The sequence below is a fragment of the Mesoplodon mirus genome (assembly GCF_964341445.2).
Source record: "Mesoplodon mirus genome assembly, chromosome: 16".
NCBI classification, from domain to species: domain Eukaryota; kingdom Metazoa; phylum Chordata; class Mammalia; order Artiodactyla; family Ziphiidae; genus Mesoplodon; species Mesoplodon mirus.
This window is the reverse complement of record NC_138992.1, coordinates 310644-328987: the sequence shown is the minus strand read 5'-3', so window position 1 is coordinate 328987 and position 18344 is coordinate 310644. Positions and strand designations below refer to the sequence as shown.

The window sequence follows — 18344 nt, the reverse complement described above, 5'->3', positions numbered from 1 at the left end:
TGAATAAAGAACAGCATCTGTTCCCTTCTCAGCGCATCCCTGTGTGCAGGTGGGCAGGACCCCCCCTTTTCAGGAGAACGTCCTGGGCGCTCCCTATGGCACTGAGCCAAGTCCCCCGGGGACCCAGGGGCAGAGAATGTGCTGGAACCTGGAGCCTGGGGAGGGCGGGAGCCTACACCTAGCACCCAGTCAGTGGGGGATGCAGAGCCTAAGGATGCTTGGTCCCCAGGCGTGTGATGGAGGAATGGTGCTGAAACCACTCTGGGGCTTCCCTGCCAGTAGGAAGGGTCGGGACCTGTGGGTGACAGACTGATCACAGTGACCCACCCACACCATCGGAATGGAGTTCAAGGGAGATGTATTTGGCGACGATGTCTAACAGGAATTGGGTAGGAAAGAATGAGCCATTTGGGGAAAGAGCCGGAAGATTCAAGATGACAGCGGTTTCCTGGGTGTGACGCCAGCCGCGGCCTCTCCCCGTGTGCTGGGCAGGCTGCGCGACGACCTGCCTCTTTCCTCCAAGTCGTGGAGATGTTTGCTCGCAGACAATGGCCTGTTCAAATACTTACTTCCCGGAAGAGCCTCACGAGTGCCAAGTATGTCCCAGGCAATCTGCCAGGTGAAAGGGAGGCGAGTGTGACCAAGCACAGCCCCTGCAGTGGGGATCCTGCAACAGGAGAGGCAGGACTGTTCACCAGGGAAGGGGCAGCCTCTCCAGCAAACGGTGCTGGAAGCTGAGGTCTCCCGGCAGGAGGGTGACGCCGGCCCCTAGCTCACGCCACACACAGGAAGCTCACGCCTAGCAGTGACTAAGAACCCAGAGGCACTAAAGAAAGATGAGTAAATTGTAAAGTAAAAAAGATTTGGTTTCTTTGGACACATCTGGTGAGAATATTAAATATTTGCAATATAAATTACAGATAAAAGGTTCATATACTTAATACATAAATTTTAACAAGAAAAAGACAAATATACTATAGGAAAATGGGTAAAAGATAAGAATAGACAATTGTTAAAGTAAATAACATATGTGAAATGTCCCACTTCACCTGGCATCGGACATAAAACCCACGCCACACTGAGGCCCCCAGCCCCCGGGCACCACATCCAGGCCCGAGCTTCGTCCTGGGGGAGGCTGTGGGCAGACGGGGGCAGCATGCGGGGCCCCATGGAGGGCACGTGGGGCACGACATCTCCAGCCCAGCAACCCCTACCGCAATTTCCCTGAAGACACACCACCAAGAAAAAAAAATGACACAAGCACCAGGCTGTCACTGCAGCATCACTCCGAACTGCACACTAACTGGAAACACATACACTGACCATGGGGCTGGTGGGCCACCACACCCAGGAGGCCGCAAAGGGGGCCACCTCCGGGGCCCGAGGTCCAGGGCACCCTTCCAAACAGAAACATAGGAGATCAACCAGAAAACCTCCTGCAAGAGGTAGGTGGGGGCACGGAGAAGGTCTGGGGGGTCCTTCTCTGAATATAAATACCTTTTGAATAGTTTTGTCTTTTGAAAGCATGTTAAGGGTCTACATGTTTAAAAAACAAAATTAGGGACTTCCCTGGCAGTCCAGGGGTTAAGACTCAGTGCTTGCACTGCCGGGGGCCCAGGTTCAATCCCTGGTTGGGGAACTAAGATCCCATAAGCCAAGTGGGCACGGCCAAAAACACCAAACCAAAACAAACCAAAACAAAATTAAATCAATAGGAATGGAAAGGGAGAGGAAAAAACCCTCAAGCTGAAACAAATGGACGCAACTGTGTTTCGATGAACATCATAACCGCAAGAGGGAAAAGAAAGCTAACCCAGCGTGCACACAGGACCAGGCTCCATTCCTGCTCCTGGGTGGAGGGTGCGTGTGGGCGTGCAAATAAGTCCTGAACGTTTTTCTAGTATGCGTATGTACACACACACACACACACACACACACACACACTCTCTGTAGCAGAATGGGCAAGCGACTTTGAAACCATCTTGGACATATTGTCAGTTGAACAAACGAGTTGCTGCCCTCTGGCTCTTGGAAACAGGGCTCTCCTGGAGGAGGAGAGGACTGTGGTACAGAAGGCGGCAAGAAGACGCCCCAGAAAAGGGCCGGGACCGGAGATGTCCACGCAAACTCAGCGTTTCTAGTCCTTCTGCTTAAAGGGTCAAGAAACACACGTCGCAGGTGCCACGAGCACACGCGCTGGTCCTTGGGCCCTAGTCTTCCCTTGGGGAACAGGGCGCCTCAGAGAAACAGCTGACGGGGGTAAGGGGGAGGCAGCACGGGATGCACCTGGAGCCCGGGGAAGCCACCAGGAATCACAGGGGCCAGCCTGCAGGAGTCTCACCGGCCCATCTGGTACAGCAGACCACCAAGTCATTAAGTGCGGGATGAACGACAAGCCACGTAAAGCAGAACGGAATTTGTGATTCCACAAGTGAGCACGGCGATGGGGAGGAGGGGCTCTTGCTCCCGAGGGACGGGGGGCACCGGCCGGCCGGTGTGGACCGGGTGCTGTGGCTGGGAAGCCACCCAGCTCCGCACCCACCCCAGGAAGGCCCAGGTCAAGGAAGAAACGGTGGAAGCCCCGAAACTGGCGAGGAGCACGGCAGCGAGGCCAACAGCCGTTGTCCCGAGAGCAGGTGGGCAGCAGGTGGGCAGCAGTGGCCGTGAACCTGCAGAAGGACGCACTCTGCTCAGAAATCATCAGAAAAACCAAGCCGAGTGCTCCATCTTAACAAGGGGGACGTCCCTGGAAAAGTGTCTATGTCACAAAAGGCAGAGAAAGGAGGTGGAAATTTCCAGCTTACAAAACACAAAGGAGACGTGCAGCAGACTCGGGGTGAGCGGTGCTGGAGGGGCCGGAAGCGCCACAAAGGACGGCAGGGAGCCAGCGGCCGAAGCCGGACCAGGCGGCACAGGAGGCGGGTGCTTCCCCTCGCACAGATTTACGCACAGCGCCTCCTGTCCTGGGAGATGTGAGCAAACATGGGGCTGGATGTGCGTGTCCCCCCAGATGACTCAGAACAGTGCTGTTTGTGGAAGGAGCAGTGGCCGCACGGCGGCACAGAGCCTGAATCTGGGTAAGGGGACCTGATGCTCAGAGCACTCCTCCTGTTCGTGCAACTTGTGGAATTATTCCCAAATAAAGCCATAAATTAGAAAAACGCAAGTGATCATCTGTGGCCGCCTGCCTCGGCGTGGATGCCCAGAGGGCGCCTAAGGGGCTGGGCCCAGCTGAGGGCTGGCAGGGTGTCCACTGCCCGAGGAGAAGCCCTCCCTGCTCTGCAGCCCATTGGCGACAGGAGGTGGGGCTCCCCGGGGATGCCAGACTCAGAAGGCAGCACACAGCTCCTCGTGGAGGAGAGTGGGGCCAGGCCGCGTAAGCAGGCAGGACAGCACTGACAGGCCGAGGAAAAGGCTCCTGCTTCGCTGGCCCCCAGTGAGTCAGCCTCCTTACCTCGTGCTAGATCCTGAAATCCGAGACTCCTGCAGGCCAGCATGATGGCTCTCGCATTCGTAGTCCTGTGTCTGGGACATCGCAGCCTTCTCCTGAGGACCCAGGTGGACGGATGTCAGCAGGTCGGTGGGATGCCCTCAGCATCAGTCGGGAAGGCACCGCCCTGAGAGAGAGCAGAAGCCACATTATTACGCCTTTGGGTTTGGGGAAACAGTAACTCCCAGCCTAGCCCCTCATGGCCCAGGTCACCGGTGAGAATGAGGCACACTCATGCCTCAGCTGGTTTCTGAGCTTCCTGCGCCCGACCCTGAACCCCAGCCGGGATCCGGCCCCTGCCCAGCCTCCGCGGAGGGCATCCAGACCCCCTCGCCAGCTGGCCTTGGGCAAGCTGCCTGCCCCCTCTGAGAGCAGTGTTCTTGCCTGGTAAACAGGGACAGCACTACCCACCTGGTGCTACCGTGTCCACAAGTGAGAGGCACATGGCACGCCCTCGACTGGGCAACACTCAAGGGTGACCTATGCACACGCAAGGCCCCCAGATTTAGGACAGAGGGGGCTGTTCAAAAACGGTGCTGCATTGACACGATTTACACATGGGAAACAATGAACCTTGACCCCTACCTCATCCAATACATTAAACTCAATTCTAGGTAAACCGATGCTCTGAACATTAAAAGTAAGACAGTAAGACTTTTAGAAAAAATGGAGAAAATCTTTGTGGTTTTAGAGTAGGTGCACATAATCAGACACAAAAAGCCACTAACCACAAAAGAAACATTAACAAATTGGACTATAATATTAAAAACCTCTGCTTATAAATTTTTACCATTATGAATATTACTCAGCCATAAAAAAGAATGAAATAATGCCATTTGCAGCAACATGGATGGACCTAGAGGCTTTCATACTAAGCGAAGTAAGTCAGAAAGAGAAAGACAAATACCATATGATATTACTTGTATGTGGAATCTAAAATACGACACAAATGAACTTATTTACGACACAGAAACAGACTCACAGACGTAGAGAACAGACTTGTGTTGGCAAAGGGGGGGTGGGGGAGGGAAGGACTGGGAGTTTGGGATGAACAGATGCAAACTAGTATATAATGAATGGACAAACAACGAGGTCCTACTGTAGAGCACAGGGAACTCTATTCAATATCCTGTGATAATCCGTAATGGAAAAGAATATGAAAAAGAATATATATATGTATAACTGAATCACTTTGCTGTACAGCAGAAATTAACACAACATTGTAAATCAACTAGACTTCGATAAAATTTTTTTTTTTTTTTTGTGGTACACAGGCCTCTCACTGCTGTGGCCTCTCCCGTTGCAGAGCACAGGCTCCGGACGCGCAGGCTCAGTGGCCATGGCTCACGGGCCCAGCCGCTCCACGGCATGTGGGATCTTCCCGGACCAGGGCACGAACCCGCGGCCCCTGCATCGGCAGGCGGACTCTCAACCACTGCGCTACCAGGGAAGCCCGATAAAATTTTTAAAAATAAATTTTTTCAAAAAAAATAAAAATAAAAAAAAATAAATTTTTTCCATTACAAGAAAAAAGACAAATCCAGGGTAGGAGATACCTGATGCATAGAATACGTATAATACATTACATAAATGTGTGTACATTATCTGATCTGACAAAGGACTATTTCCAGAACACGTAAAAGATTCCTAGAGATAAATAAGAAAAAAACATAATCAATAGAAAAAAGGACAAAAAACTTGAAAGCACACTTACCAACAACAAAAATCTAAATGACTAATAAACACACAGAAGTGTGCTCCACCTCATCGGTCATCTGGAAATGCTAATTAAAAGCATAAACGGGACACGCGCGTGCCCACCGGAACAGCTAGAGTGGAACAGAAAACCTAGCCCACGCTGGCAAGAGTGTGGAGGCTCACCGGCTGCAGGACGCAGGTTAACACCCTCCAGCCGGGTTGGCAGCACCTCCTAGGCTGCACGTACCCCGAGGCCCTGTCATCCAGGGCTGCCACTTCCAGCGATAGGGGCCAGCAGAGGCCACATGTCCGCTCACCAAGACCTGCACATGGCATTTCCAGAAGCCGCAACGGGAAACTGCCAAATGTCCATCACAGCAGAAATGGCACACAGGCGTTGCCCCCGACAACCTGGGTGTGGCTCCCGGGGGTGAGAGACAGGAGCCTGACACACTGGAGTCACCAGCACGATCCTCTTCCGTAAGTTCAACATCAGGCACACGAGCCTCTGAGGGCACGCATCAGAAGCAGCCACCTCTATGCCGGGTAGTGACAGGTGGGCCCGAGGGGCAGGGCCACCGTTGAGCAAGTGTTGGTTTACAGAAGCTCTCAGAGGGACTTCCCTGGTGGTCCCGTGGTAAAGAATCTGCCTTCCAATGCAGGGGATGCAGGTTCGATTCCTGGTCGGAGAACTAAGATCCCACATGCCATGGGGCAACTAAGCTCGCACGCCTCAACTAGAGAGACTGCATGCTGCAAACTACAGAGCCCACGCACTCTGGAACCCACGTGCCACAACTACAGAGCCCACGTGCCCTGGAGCCCACGTGCCACAACTAGGGAAGAGAAAAACCTGCATGCCACAACTAGAGAAGAGAGAAGCCTGTGCTCCACAACGAAAGATCCCGCATGCCGCAACTAAGACCTGATGCAGCCAAAAATAAATAAATAAAAGAAAAGAAAAAAAAGCTCTCGGAGTTCCATGCCATCGCTTTCACACCTTCTTGTACACAAGCCTCACTTCAGTAAAACGTCTGAAGAACTGCGGAGCAGCAGCAGCACCGCAGGGGACACCTGCCCCTTGTTCCCTGTCCTCATCCCAGCCGCTATCGGGACGAGGCCCTCTCTGGAAGAGGACGGTCCACAGATCCTATCTGTGCTGATCAAGGCGGGGAGAAAACAGGTTCAGGGCACAAGGTGGGAACACAGCCAGCCAGGGGCCCAGGGGCAAGGGACGCTGCAGGCCAATCAGACACTTTCTCTAAGGCCCAGAAGGACTGTGACGCCCCATGTCCCACTCGACTCCACTCAGTTCCTGGGCTGGAGAACAGGCTCCCAGCCGCCTCCTTCCTACCACTGGAATGTCCACACAACTACCAGGAATGCTTAAGACTGGCAGGAATGCCATTTTAAAAAAATGAAACAAGTCTTTCTAATTGTCTAAGAGAAAATAGGTGACCTTCTCGTATGGCTTCAACATTAAAAAAACAAAACTAAAACAGCATTGTTAGTGAAATTTTGGAAAAAGTAAAAGGTACCGACCACAGCCTGAGGGCAACTCAAATCAATGTCTTCAACCTGTGCACCTCCTTTCACTCACCTGCCATCCTTCCCGGCTGGTCCACAGCAGCAAGGCTACCACCTCCAGTGCATCTGGCTGCCCTCCTCGTTTCAGTGCCAGCTAAGGCATCACCTCCTCCAGAAAGCCTTCTCCAATCTGGGATAGACACCTCATCTCGGTGACCCAAATGCCCTGGGTCTGAAATCAGGTAGTGTTGGCCCTCCAACTTTGTTCTTCATTTTTGAAGTTGTTTTAATTATTCTAGGTCCTCTGCATTTCCATATGAATTTCAGAATCAGCTTCTCAGTTTCTCCAGAATAGGCTGCTATGATTTTGCTTGCAGTTGCATTGAATCTACCCATCAACATGAAGAAAACTAACATCGTAACAATTCTGAGTCTTCAAATCTGTGAACAGGGCATATCTCTCCATTAGTTATTAGTTTCTCTCAGCAGTGTTTTGTAGTTTTTTTTTTAGTGCAGAGATCCTGTACATATTTAGTCAAATTTACCTGTATTTCATATTTTTGACACTAACAAAATATAAAACAATTTCCAATTGTTCGTTACTAGTACAGAAGTATATCATTTGGTTTTGCATATTGGTAACCTTGCTAAACTCACTCATTAGCTCTAATTGCGCCCTCCCTTTCAAAAATTTCATTAGAATTTCTCTATATATGATCATGTCAATGGTGAACACAGACAATTTTACTTCTTCCTTTCCAATATGGATCGTTTTCTTTTTCTTCCTTCCCTGCCCTGGCTAGAACCTCCACCAAGATGCTGACCAGGATGGGTAAGAGCAGACACAGTTGCCTCATTCCTGATCTCAGGGGAAGCAGCCAGTGTATCACTATTAAGTATGATGTTGGACTTCCCCGGTGGCGCAGTGATTAAGAATCTGCCTGCCAATGCAGAGGGCGTGGGCTCTAGCCGTGGTCCGGGAAGATCCCACATGCCGCGGAGCAGCTAAGCCCATGTGCCACAACTACTGAGCCCGTGCTCCGCAACAAGCCACCACAATGAGAAGCCCGCACACAGCAACTAAGAGTAGCCCCCACTCACCACAACTAGAGAAAAGCCCACATGCAGCAATGATGACCCAACGCAGCCAAAAATAAAACTTAATTAATTAAATTTATTTTTTAAAAGTGTGATGTTAACTGCAGATGTTTCATAAATGTCCTGTGTTGGGTTGAAGAAATTTCCTTGAATTCCTACTTTGCGGAGTTTTTTAAAAATCAGAAATGGATGTTGGATTTTGTAAATCGTTTTTACCATGTCTATTGAAATGATCACATGATTTCTCTTTTTTGGTTTCAGAATAGTTGAATTCCATTGATTAACTTTCTATGTTAAACCAACCCTGTATTCCTTGGACAAATCCCAATTGGTCAGGATATATTATCACTTTTATATATTGTTGTATCACGTATATATATTGTATATATTACATATTGTTAACAAAATAAAATTTTGTTAAGAATTTCTGCGTCTATGTTCATATAGAAGATTAGTCCGTAATTTATTCTTCTTGTGATGTCTCTCTGGTTTTGGTATCAAGATAATACTGGCAAAATAAAATGATTTGAGAAATATTCCCTCCTCTCAGTTTTCTGGGAGAGTCTGTGCAGAACTGTTATTATTTCTTCCTCAAATGTTTGGTAGAATACACCAGTGAAGCCATCTGGGCATGCATTTTTTTGAGTGAGCTTTAGTGGGTTTTGTCCTTCAACGAATTTGCCCCCTTCATACAAGCTGTCGAATGTATTGGCATAAAGTTGCTATAGTGTTTCCTATGTTATTTCCTATGTTCTCTTTTCAAGATCAACAGAATCTGCAGTGATGCCACCCTCTTTTGTTCCTGATATAGGTGATTTATGTCTTTTCACTCTTTTACCTGATCAGTATGGTCAAAAGCTTGTCAATTTTATTGACCTTGTTTAAAAAAAAGACAGTTTTTCACTTTATCAGTTTTCTCTATTATTTTTCTGCTTTGTTTAATTTCTGCTTCGATCTGTTACTGCCTTTCTTTGCATTCGTTTGGATTTAATTTGCTCTTTTTCTAATTTAAGGTAGAAGTTGAGTTCAGTGATTTGCGACCTTTTAAAATTTTAATCCAATTTAGGCATTTAGTGTTATAAAATTTCCTTTGGAGTACAGCTATCACGATATCCCACAAATTTTGATATGCTATATTTTCATTTTCACCCAGTTCAAAAGCTCATTTCCCTTTTGATTTCTCCTTTGACTCGTGGATTATACAGAAGTATGTTATTTACTTTCCCAATAGCTGGTGATTTTCCAGATTTTTAAAAAAATATTTATTTATTTGGTTGCGCTGGGTCTTAGTTGCAGCAGGCAGGCTCCTTAGTTGTGGCACACGAACTCTTAGTTGCGGCATGCACGTGGGATCTAGTTCCCTGACCAGGGATCGAACCCAGGCCCCCTACATTGGGAGTGCGGAGTCTTATCCACTGTGCCACCAGGGAAGTCCCAGATATTTTTATAGTTTCTAATTTAATACCGTTTTTGTCAAAAAAGTTATGGTGCAGAAAAATGGTCTATCTTGGTAAATATTTCATATGCACTGGAAAAACCATGTTGTTGGGTGGAATGCTCTATATATGTCAATCAGGTCAAGTTGGTTGATTGTGCCAACACTAATTTTCTGTCTACCTGTTCGTCAGTTACTGAGGAAAGGGTACTGAGAGCTCCAACTATAATTGTGGCTTTGCCTATTTCTTTTTGCAGTTCTCTAAGTTTTTGCTTCACATGTTTCATAGCTCTGTTATTAAGTACATAAAATTTATAGTATCTTCTTGAGGAATTAACCTCTTTATCATTATGAAATATCTTTACCTGGTAGTTTTCTTTGCTCTGGAATGAGTACATTTGATATTATTACAGCAGGTCCAGCTTTCTTTCCATTAGCATTAGAATTGTATCTCTTTTTGTCTTTCTTTTACTAACCTATTTGTCTCTTGATATTTAAAGTGGGTTTACTGGGTAAGCCAGCATATAATTGGGTCATGCTTTTTTATGCAATCTGACAATTTCTGTTGTTTAATTGGGGTGTTTAAACCATCTATATTTGTGATTGCTGACAAGGTTATGTTGAAATCTACCGTTTCCTGTTTTTGATTTCTCCCATCTGTTCTTTGTTCCCCCTTTTCCTCTTTTTCTGCCTTCTTTTGAATTATTTTATGTGATTCAATTTTATCTCCACTGTTGACTTATCAGCTGTATGTAGTTCATTGTTTTGCTATTTTAGTAGCTGCTTTTGGGCTTGTAGCATCCATATTTTAATTGATCGTAGTCTGCCTTCAAGTGAAATTACATTTCCTCAAGCATGAGTTTTGCCGTTTCTCCTGGCCTTTGTGCCATTTTTGTCATACATTTTATTCTATTTATGTTACAATCCCCCAACTCTGCTAAATTGTTATTATTTTTAGTTAAATAATTGTTTTAAAGAGATGCCGTTTAAAGAGAATTAAATAATAAGAAAGTGTCATATATTTAGTCATGTAGGTACGTTTCCAGGACTCACCATTCTTTCACATAGATCCAGATTTCCATCTGGTTTCATTTTCCTGCAGCCTGAAGAATTTCCTATAACATTTCTTGCTGTGAAAGTCTTCAGCTTTTGTATGTTTGAAGTATCTTTATTTCACCTTCATTTTAGAGATACTTGCCCTGGTGTTGGCTCCTAGGCTGACAGTTTTCATTCAGCACTTGCACACGGTGCTCCACTGTCTCCTCATTTGCACTGTTTCCAAAGAGAAATCTGCCATCGTCCATATCTTTGTTCCTCTGTGTGTAATTATGTCTTTTTTTCTGGCTGCTTTTAAGACCTTTCTCTCCATCTCTGACTTGGAGCAATTTGACTATGATGTGTCTGGGCATGTTCCTTGTGCTCAGAGTTTAAGATTGTTTGATCTAGGTTTATAGTTTTCATAAAATTTGGAGGCTTTTCAGCTATCATTTCTTCAAGTAGTTTTTGTCCCTCCCTCCCTCTTTGGGAACTCCAATTACACAAACCTTAGCCTCTGCCCACTGCCCCACAGCTCAGTCATGCTCATTTTTTGCATTGTTTACTTAAGAGTACTTTTCCTCTCCTTGTTTTAGTTTGGATAGTTCTTACTGCTTTGTCTTCAGGTTCACTAATCTTTTCTTCTGCAACATCTAAACTGCTGTTAATACCATCCAGTGTGTTTTGCATTCAGACATTTTAGTGTCAAACCTAGAAGTTTAATTTGGATCTTTAGTTCAGTGTCTTTACTTCACCAGGTCTCTACTTAAGGTCTCAAATATTTCCTTGAGCTTTCTGAATATATAGAATGTAGTTATAATAACTGCTTTAATGACCTTGTCTGCTAAATCTAACATCTGAGTCAGTTTTGCATCCGTTTCAACTGAATTTTCACTGCCTAATGAGTTGTATTTTCCTGTTTCTTTCTATGCCTGGTAATTTTGATTGGATGCCAGACACTGTGAATTTTACCCTTTTGTAAGCTGTATATTTTTGTATTCCTATAAATATTTTTGAGCTTTGTTTGGGGATACAGTTACTTGGAAACAGTGTGAAACTTTTGGTTCTTGTTTCTAAGATTGTTCAGGGGCACATAGCAGCATTTATTCCAGGGCTAGCTGTTCTCCACTGAGTAGTCTGCCCAGCGCCCTGTGAATTATGAAGGTTTTCAGTCTGCCTGATGACAAGGCACTCTTCACAGTGTTGTGACAGCTCTGGGTACTGTTCCCTTTAATCCTTCTGAGTGACTCTTTCCCTGGCCTCTGGTGGTTTCCCCACACCCACACACTGATCAACACTCTGCTGGAAACTAAGAGAGACCCTCTGCGCATCTCCAAGTTCTCTCTGTTTGCTGCTCTCTGCTCTCTGGCGCTCTTGCCTGCAAACACTAGTCCCCTTGGTTGCCCTGGACTCTAAGCTCCAGCTCCTTTACGGAGGGAATCTGCCAGGCTCTGCATCCTTATACCTCCCTGAATGCCGTAAGAGCTGCAGGAACCATCAGGCTCATCTTGTTTGATTCTCATCCCGTAAGCATCACTGTACTTTGTTGCCTCATACCCAAAGTTTAGAAAACCAAGGTTTCACAACTATTGCCCAGCTTTTTATTAGTTTCGAGTGGAAGGGCTAATCTGATCCCTGTTACTCCATCTTGTGTGTAGGTGGACTGTAGTACAGTCACACACATAAGTCATTATAACTGTGATATGCCATCTGTCTCCCCACTAGAGGGTGAGGGTAAGCTCCTTGAGGGCAGAGATGATGTTTGTTTTCTTATATCCTTGATACATAGTAACCAATCAAACATTTACTGAATAAACACACTCCTTAATCACCTGGAATTTATTTTGGCATACTGTACAATTAAGGACCTCAAATGTTTGTTGTGTTACATACTGTATGACTCCAAGTATTAAGACAGTTTGGACAAGGCAAAACTATATTGCTGGTAAAAAGATCATGGATGCCAGTGGTCCAGGAGGGAGGATGGTTGAATGGGGGAACACAGGGGATTTTCTACGGTGGCGAAACGGTTCTGTGTAATACTGCCATTGCGGATACCTGACAATATGCACTTCTCAAACCCAAAGAACTTTACAGCAAAAAGAGTGAACCTTAATGTACACAAATTTAAAAGAAAATAATTCAGGAAGTCAGAAGTTCTCAGGATGGGGCTTCCCTGGTGGCGCAGTAGATAAGAATCTGGCTGCCAATGCAGGGGAACACAGGTTCGAGCCCTGGTCTGGGAAGATGCCACAAGCCGCGGAGCAACTAAGCCTGTGCGCCACAACTACTGAGCCTGAGCTCTGGAGCCTGCAAGCCACAACTACTGAGCCCACGTGCCACAACTACTGAAGCCCGCACACCTAGAGCCCGTGCTCCGCAACAAGAGAAGCCACCGCAATGAGAAGCCCGCGCACAGCAACGAAGTGTAGCCCCCGCTTGCCTCAACTAGAGAAAGCCTGCGCACAGCAACGAAGACCCAATGCAGCCAAAAATGAAATTAAATAAATAACTTAAAAAAAAAAAGATCCTGGAGGATCTCGTAGAGTCAGAAAGTAAGGAAGACTTAAGACAAAAACAAAACCCCACGATGAAGTGGTCTGCCAAAGGGACAATGGTGCTAAATAAAAGAGCTCCGAATGACCTAAAGCTGGAACATTTTGAGGGAAAAAAAAAAGTCATTCCGATTATACTTTATAACTTTTATAAAGTATAAAAGGATATCCCTAAGTCCATACTGATATAAACAAATGACCAAATAAGGAAGTAAAATGGGGAGAAGAGACAAATATCCCCTGAAAACACCAATCTATGCAGACGCTCGGCCCTTACGGACCCTCCTCCCGTGGGTGCCCCAGCCCGGCCCGGCCCCGGGAGCTCCTGAAGGGCCCCCCTCACCCGCCTGTGCACAGCCCCCCCCAACCTGAGCAGAGGGCGGCGGTCGACGCTTTACAGAGGGTTCCGTTTGGGCACCAGGTCCTGGGCCGTGCTGCCCAATTCTTCCCAAACGTGACTCTCAAGGTGCAAAGCCAGCCCCTCCACCCCAGGGGGTCTCGTGCCCCCCAGGACGCCCCGCTGCCCGGTGCCTCGCGGTGCCTCTCTGACCATCGTCCAACTGCCTTCCGTCTGCCCCTCTCCGTGCCGCACGGCATGTTCTCTGCAAGCAGCTGTCCTGGGGACTTGCTCTTCCCGCTGTCTGCCGTTACTCGTGGGGCTCTCACGTCTGTCACAGCCCTTGTCCCCCAGCTCCTTTCTCAGCTCTGCCAGCGCCCTCTCCCCGCATCCTGTCCCCTGGAGCCCCCTCCTCCTGTGCATAGCTGAGCTCTGCTGCTGCACCCGGGGCTGCCTTCTCCTCCTTTCGGTGTCTACATGAGGGTCCCATGCTGGCTCCTGATCACTGCTTGTCTATAAACGAGGGCAGGGACAGGACTGAGCCGGGGAGCTCCCACCAGCTGTGTTGCTCCAGAATGCTCGACTGCCAAGTTTCCTTACAGGTTCTGCTCTGGAAATGAGTTTCTGGTCTTAGGACATTTTTTGGTTGCAAGTGACAGAAACCCAACTCAAACTTAAGACGAGCAGCCAGCACCCGTGCCCAGTAGGGCTGTCTGGTTTCTAGGAAGCCCCGGGCCGCTCTCCCCATACTCTGCTCAGGCTGGCTCTCTCAAGAGCCACCAGCGACACCCCCAAACACGGCCAGAAGTTTCTTCCCTCTGGCTCCAGCAAGAGCCTCCTGGCTTCTGAGTGAGCACTGGGACCTCAGTCTTGACTGCTGCTGCGAGGGGGCAGGTGGGAAGGCGGCTCCATGGGCATCCGAAGGCCCTCCTACAAAAGCTCCTTCGGGTGCCTGTCTGCCTGCCTGCCAGGTGACTCACTGGGAAGCCTCTTAGCCCCCACAGTACGGGGAACACGGCCCAAGGCACTGCCAGAGGCCGGCATGTCCACAGGGAGCGCCGTTTCCCCTCTCTTCTTCCCCATCTCACCGCTAAAGAGTCTGGATCTTGTAGAAAATGCAGCTGGAGCACCTGGGCCTTCCTCCTTCAGCTCCTCTCTCACCGGATGCCCACCCACATCCGGTTTACCCCAAGGCCCACCCAAACCACAGACCCCATTCTGCCAAGTAAATGTTGTCAACGGTGCCCCCAAAATCCTCTTTGTTGGGCGAAAACTCAGCCCTGCTCAAGGCTCTTGGCTTTCGCGCCTCTTCCCTGTCTGGCCGACATCCCCCTCTGGCTGTGGCTATTCCTTAGATTCACTGTAGATGAAATCCTGTTCCCTATCTTTCATTCTCTTTGCCCATTTCAGTGAGTTTCAGGGAGGAAAGAAGAACAAACAAGCCTCCACTCAGCCCTCATTTCCAGAAGGCCTACGTTCCATTCTCCATGCTGTTTTTAATACGTTTTCCAAGTTCTGAACAATGAGCCCATCTCCGTTTCGTGTGGGCTGGCAGCACAAGGCCCCGCTCTCCCAGCTCAGCCAACAGGCCGGGCTGGCATTTCCGCCTCCACACCTCCCGCTGCAGCTGTTCTCGCTGACCTCCACCTCCCCCCAAATGCACGGGCCACGCTGTTATGCTGAAAATTGTGGCCCAACCCGTCAGCAAGCCATGGAATCCACCTGTAGGTCAGAAGCAGCTTTTCAGACCTTTCTGGGAAAGGATGTCGGACCACACCCCACGCAGGAAGGACGCTGCTGTTCGGAGTCCACGGGGCGCAACGCAAAGTGAGTCTCGGAGGCTGGGGCTGCCACTCTGGGGACAGCACGTGGCTTCTGCCCGGCCAAGGGGTCGCATGACAGGCAATCAGGACACACAGACCCTGCTCTGTTCACCCGCGGTGTGCGTCCCCAACCCCACCTTCTTGGGCTTTCCTCACCAACAAAACCGCACCACAGCCCCCGCAGGACCGTTTAGAGAGAACAAAATCTCTGTCACATGTTCACGAGCCAAGGCGGGGACACAAGCTGGCCTGTGACAGGAACAGCCCGACACCAGCGTCCTGTTCGGGTTCCCCAAACCTTCCAGGCGCACAGCGCCCTGGCTCCCAGAGGAGGACGGCGCGACAGGGCTGTCGTTCTGCACGACGCCAACTCCAGCCCTCCTGTCACCTCCAGCGCCCACGGGGCAGCCAGTCCCGACCCCTCCCAGGCTGAGCCCCCAGCCCCCAGCTGCCTCAGCCCCACAAGACGACGCGGGGGCTTCGGCGAGGGGGCGGGGGTGCAGGGCAGAGACGGGGCCTCCATGGAGGAGGAGCGGTGGCGCTTCCAGGCAGAGGATGTTTCCTTATTGCTTCAACCTCCTGTGACTGTTTAAAAACACGCTGAACTAGAACAGCGCCTCCTGCTCCTCAGCCCAGCACCCAGACCTCTGCTCCGGGAATCAACAGCGCTCATGCAGTGAACGGCCTGGCTCCTTCAAATGCAAGTCGGTGGAAGCGTGGACTCTTCTCACACTCACTCCGGGGACCACGTGGGAGCGTGCGCAGCCCCGCCCGGGAGAAGACAGAGGGTCCCTGAGGAAAAGGAAACTCCTGAAAACGCTGTGGGACGGCTGGAAGCGCAGAGAAGACCCGGCAACAGGCCGCCTGCCCAGGACTCGGTGGTTTCCTAGGGCGCTTCTCACCCACCCGGCGGGCGAAGGTGGCGCCGGGGCAGGTGGTCGGGCTTCCCGTGGGTCTGCGTGTGGAGACGCGGACGCCTGGCGTTTCCCTGCCCCGCTCTCCTGCTCAGTCTCGCGCTTCGGGCCTTCCCCACTTACGGATCTGGATGTTTTGCCTGTTCCCACGGGTGATTTAACGGGAGGCTGCGAAAGGAATCTCCCGGCAGGGTCGGCCGGGCCGCCCTCACCCTGTCCTGGCCGGCTCCCCCAAATGCTCCATGCACACCCCTCACCTGAAGGAGGTCTGCTCCCTTGAAAGGCTCCTCAAAGACCCCCGGCGCCCCGCGCCCCCGGCGCCCCCTTCGGTGAGCCGGAGGCCGGCTCCGCCCCGGGGCCCGGCTGCCCTAGCGCAAGAGGATGAGGAGCCCCTGGACCCAGCACCTGGGTTCCGCGGCCCCGCCTCCTGAAGAGCACCTGGCGCAAGGGGAAGTAAAGACTCCGAAAAACTCACAAACGGTTCACTAGGATGTGACGACGGCTGCCCTTTGCCGAGACTGCCGCGCTCTCAGCAGCCGCACCGCCCACCGACCTCACGGCGTGGTCGCTCGGCGCCCTTCACCCGCTGCGCGGGCAGGTCAGCTCGTCCTTGTCCCACAGACCCGGCCGGTGCTGAGGCCGGAGCTGCGGAGGGGCAGCCGGACCGCCGCTCGCTCCTCCCCGCCCCCACTGCAGGAACGCTCCGGTCACACGTGGGCGAGAAGGTTCTTGATTCCAACTTCCTACGCGAGTTCTGGAACAGAAACGCTCTGTGCCGGCTCCTGATGGGGTCTGCTTGGAGCACGAGCCCCAGGAAGCTGCAACCTGCAGGCCGGGGGCCGAGGGGGACGCTCTGCCCGGTGCCACCTGTGTGGCGCGGTGTGTGAGCCTTATGAGCTGTGAGCACGGCGCCCACCGCCCGCCGGAGCGACAGCCTGAGGCCTGATGGGGCCCGGGACGCCCGCCTCCGTGCTCCCCCGGGGCGCTGAGACGGCAAGGGGCCACGGCAAGGGCAGGATATCCCAAGACCCCTGCAGCCCACAGCCACTGGCGGTACCCTTGGCAGGCAGGGCTGGGCACTGGGACACTGAACAGCACCCTCCACCCACTGGTGTGTCCAGACAGACAGGAGCCGCCTCCGCCCAGCCCTTCCCTGCCCCACCCCGGCCTGCTGTGCTCCCCAGCTCCACGCAAGGTGGTAGGGGCCAGCCAGCCTGCACGACCTCGCGGTCCTGCCTGCCATGGCCTGAGTCGCTCCCATAAGCCGACTGCCTCCCTGAGGACCTCCCCGCCCCCAAGGCTGAAAGGCCAGCAGATATTTCTGGAATGCAAAGCTGGCCAATTCCCACCAGCAGACAGACCACGCGGCTGAACACAGCCCAGCAAAGAGGTGGCCCAGCCAGGAGGTGGAGCCCTTCTCAGGCGGCAGGGGAGGAGGGGGCCTGCGTCCACGGGGTCAACAGCGAAACCCAGAGATGCTGACCGGCCAGGAGTCCCAAGGTCGGCAAGGTCACGTCTCAGAAACAGGAGTAAAATGTGGTTTCCGCCACAGAAGCAACAGCAACACCTCCCTCCCACGACCCAGCAAGCAAGGAGGAGGGAGCGGAGCAGGGGGGAGGGTGATGCGTGGTTCCCAGTCATTCTCATAGCTCTCAGGCCCAGGGGAGCGGAGGCACTGGGTGACCACAGGCTCCGTCAGGACTCACCCAAAGGGTGGGACAAAATATTAACCAAACACAGGGGAAAGGAAAACAAAGTGGAAACCTTTTATCTATCCGACGGAAAACCATCAGGAAACACAGATCTGGGCCCCTGCACACCTGCAGATGGTGCCGGCAGTCACAGTAACAGACCCCACGGGTCCCACAGGGCCCTGTGCAGGAGGCCTGGGGCAAGCCCTTCTGTCAGACAGCGTCTGAGGGGGCTTCCCCTTCCTGGGGGGGGCGGAGGGGGATGTCCCATCCAGTTCCTCGCTGAAGGTTCCAGAAAACCACTGATAAACATGAGGAACATTTCATCAACTCAGACCATCAGAGACTCCTTTCTGCCAAGTGCCAGTAGCAGAAGAGAGACAGTGCCTTCCTGGCAGGGCCAAGCCTGCCAGGCCACTGGGAGAGCTGGGACCCGTCGCGCAGGGGACACGCCCCCCACCAACACACACACAGGAGGCTTGCCCCAGGACCTACTGGGAGTAAAGACTTCAGAGAACACTGCCATTTCTGTCACAATAATGAAATAGACAGCTTTGACCAACCCTCTTAAGAGAGAACAAACACACTATTATGACAGTTTTAAACTACTGAAAAAAATTTTTAACCCATTGATGAGATAGGAAGAAAGTTCGGAACCTCAGAGGGCAAAAGCTAAGTAAAACCAGCAACAGGGGAAATCAAGGCACCCCTCTGCTGTCTGCATCTGAGGGCCTGGCTGAT

General features: G+C 50.9%; 1 protein-coding gene across 8 annotated transcripts in view; it reads right to left on the bottom strand.

Annotated features, from left to right (window-relative positions):
- ARHGAP39 (Rho GTPase activating protein 39) overlaps positions 1-18344 on the bottom strand; it is an 81159-nt gene that overhangs the window by 35632 nt on the left and 27183 nt on the right. For 5 of the 8 annotated variants that reach the window (XM_082600738.1, XM_082600734.1, XM_082600739.1 and 2 more), the window contains exon 2: positions 3455-3617. In XM_082600738.1, coding sequence (XP_082456864.1) covers positions 3455-3534 — 80 coding nt within the window. In that variant the 5' untranslated portion in view covers positions 3535-3617. Of the gene's footprint in view, positions 1-3454; positions 3618-6730; positions 7157-18344 lie in introns of all 8 variants that reach the window. The other 3 variants (XM_082600735.1, XM_082600736.1, XM_082600737.1) reach the window with 2 other exon arrangements.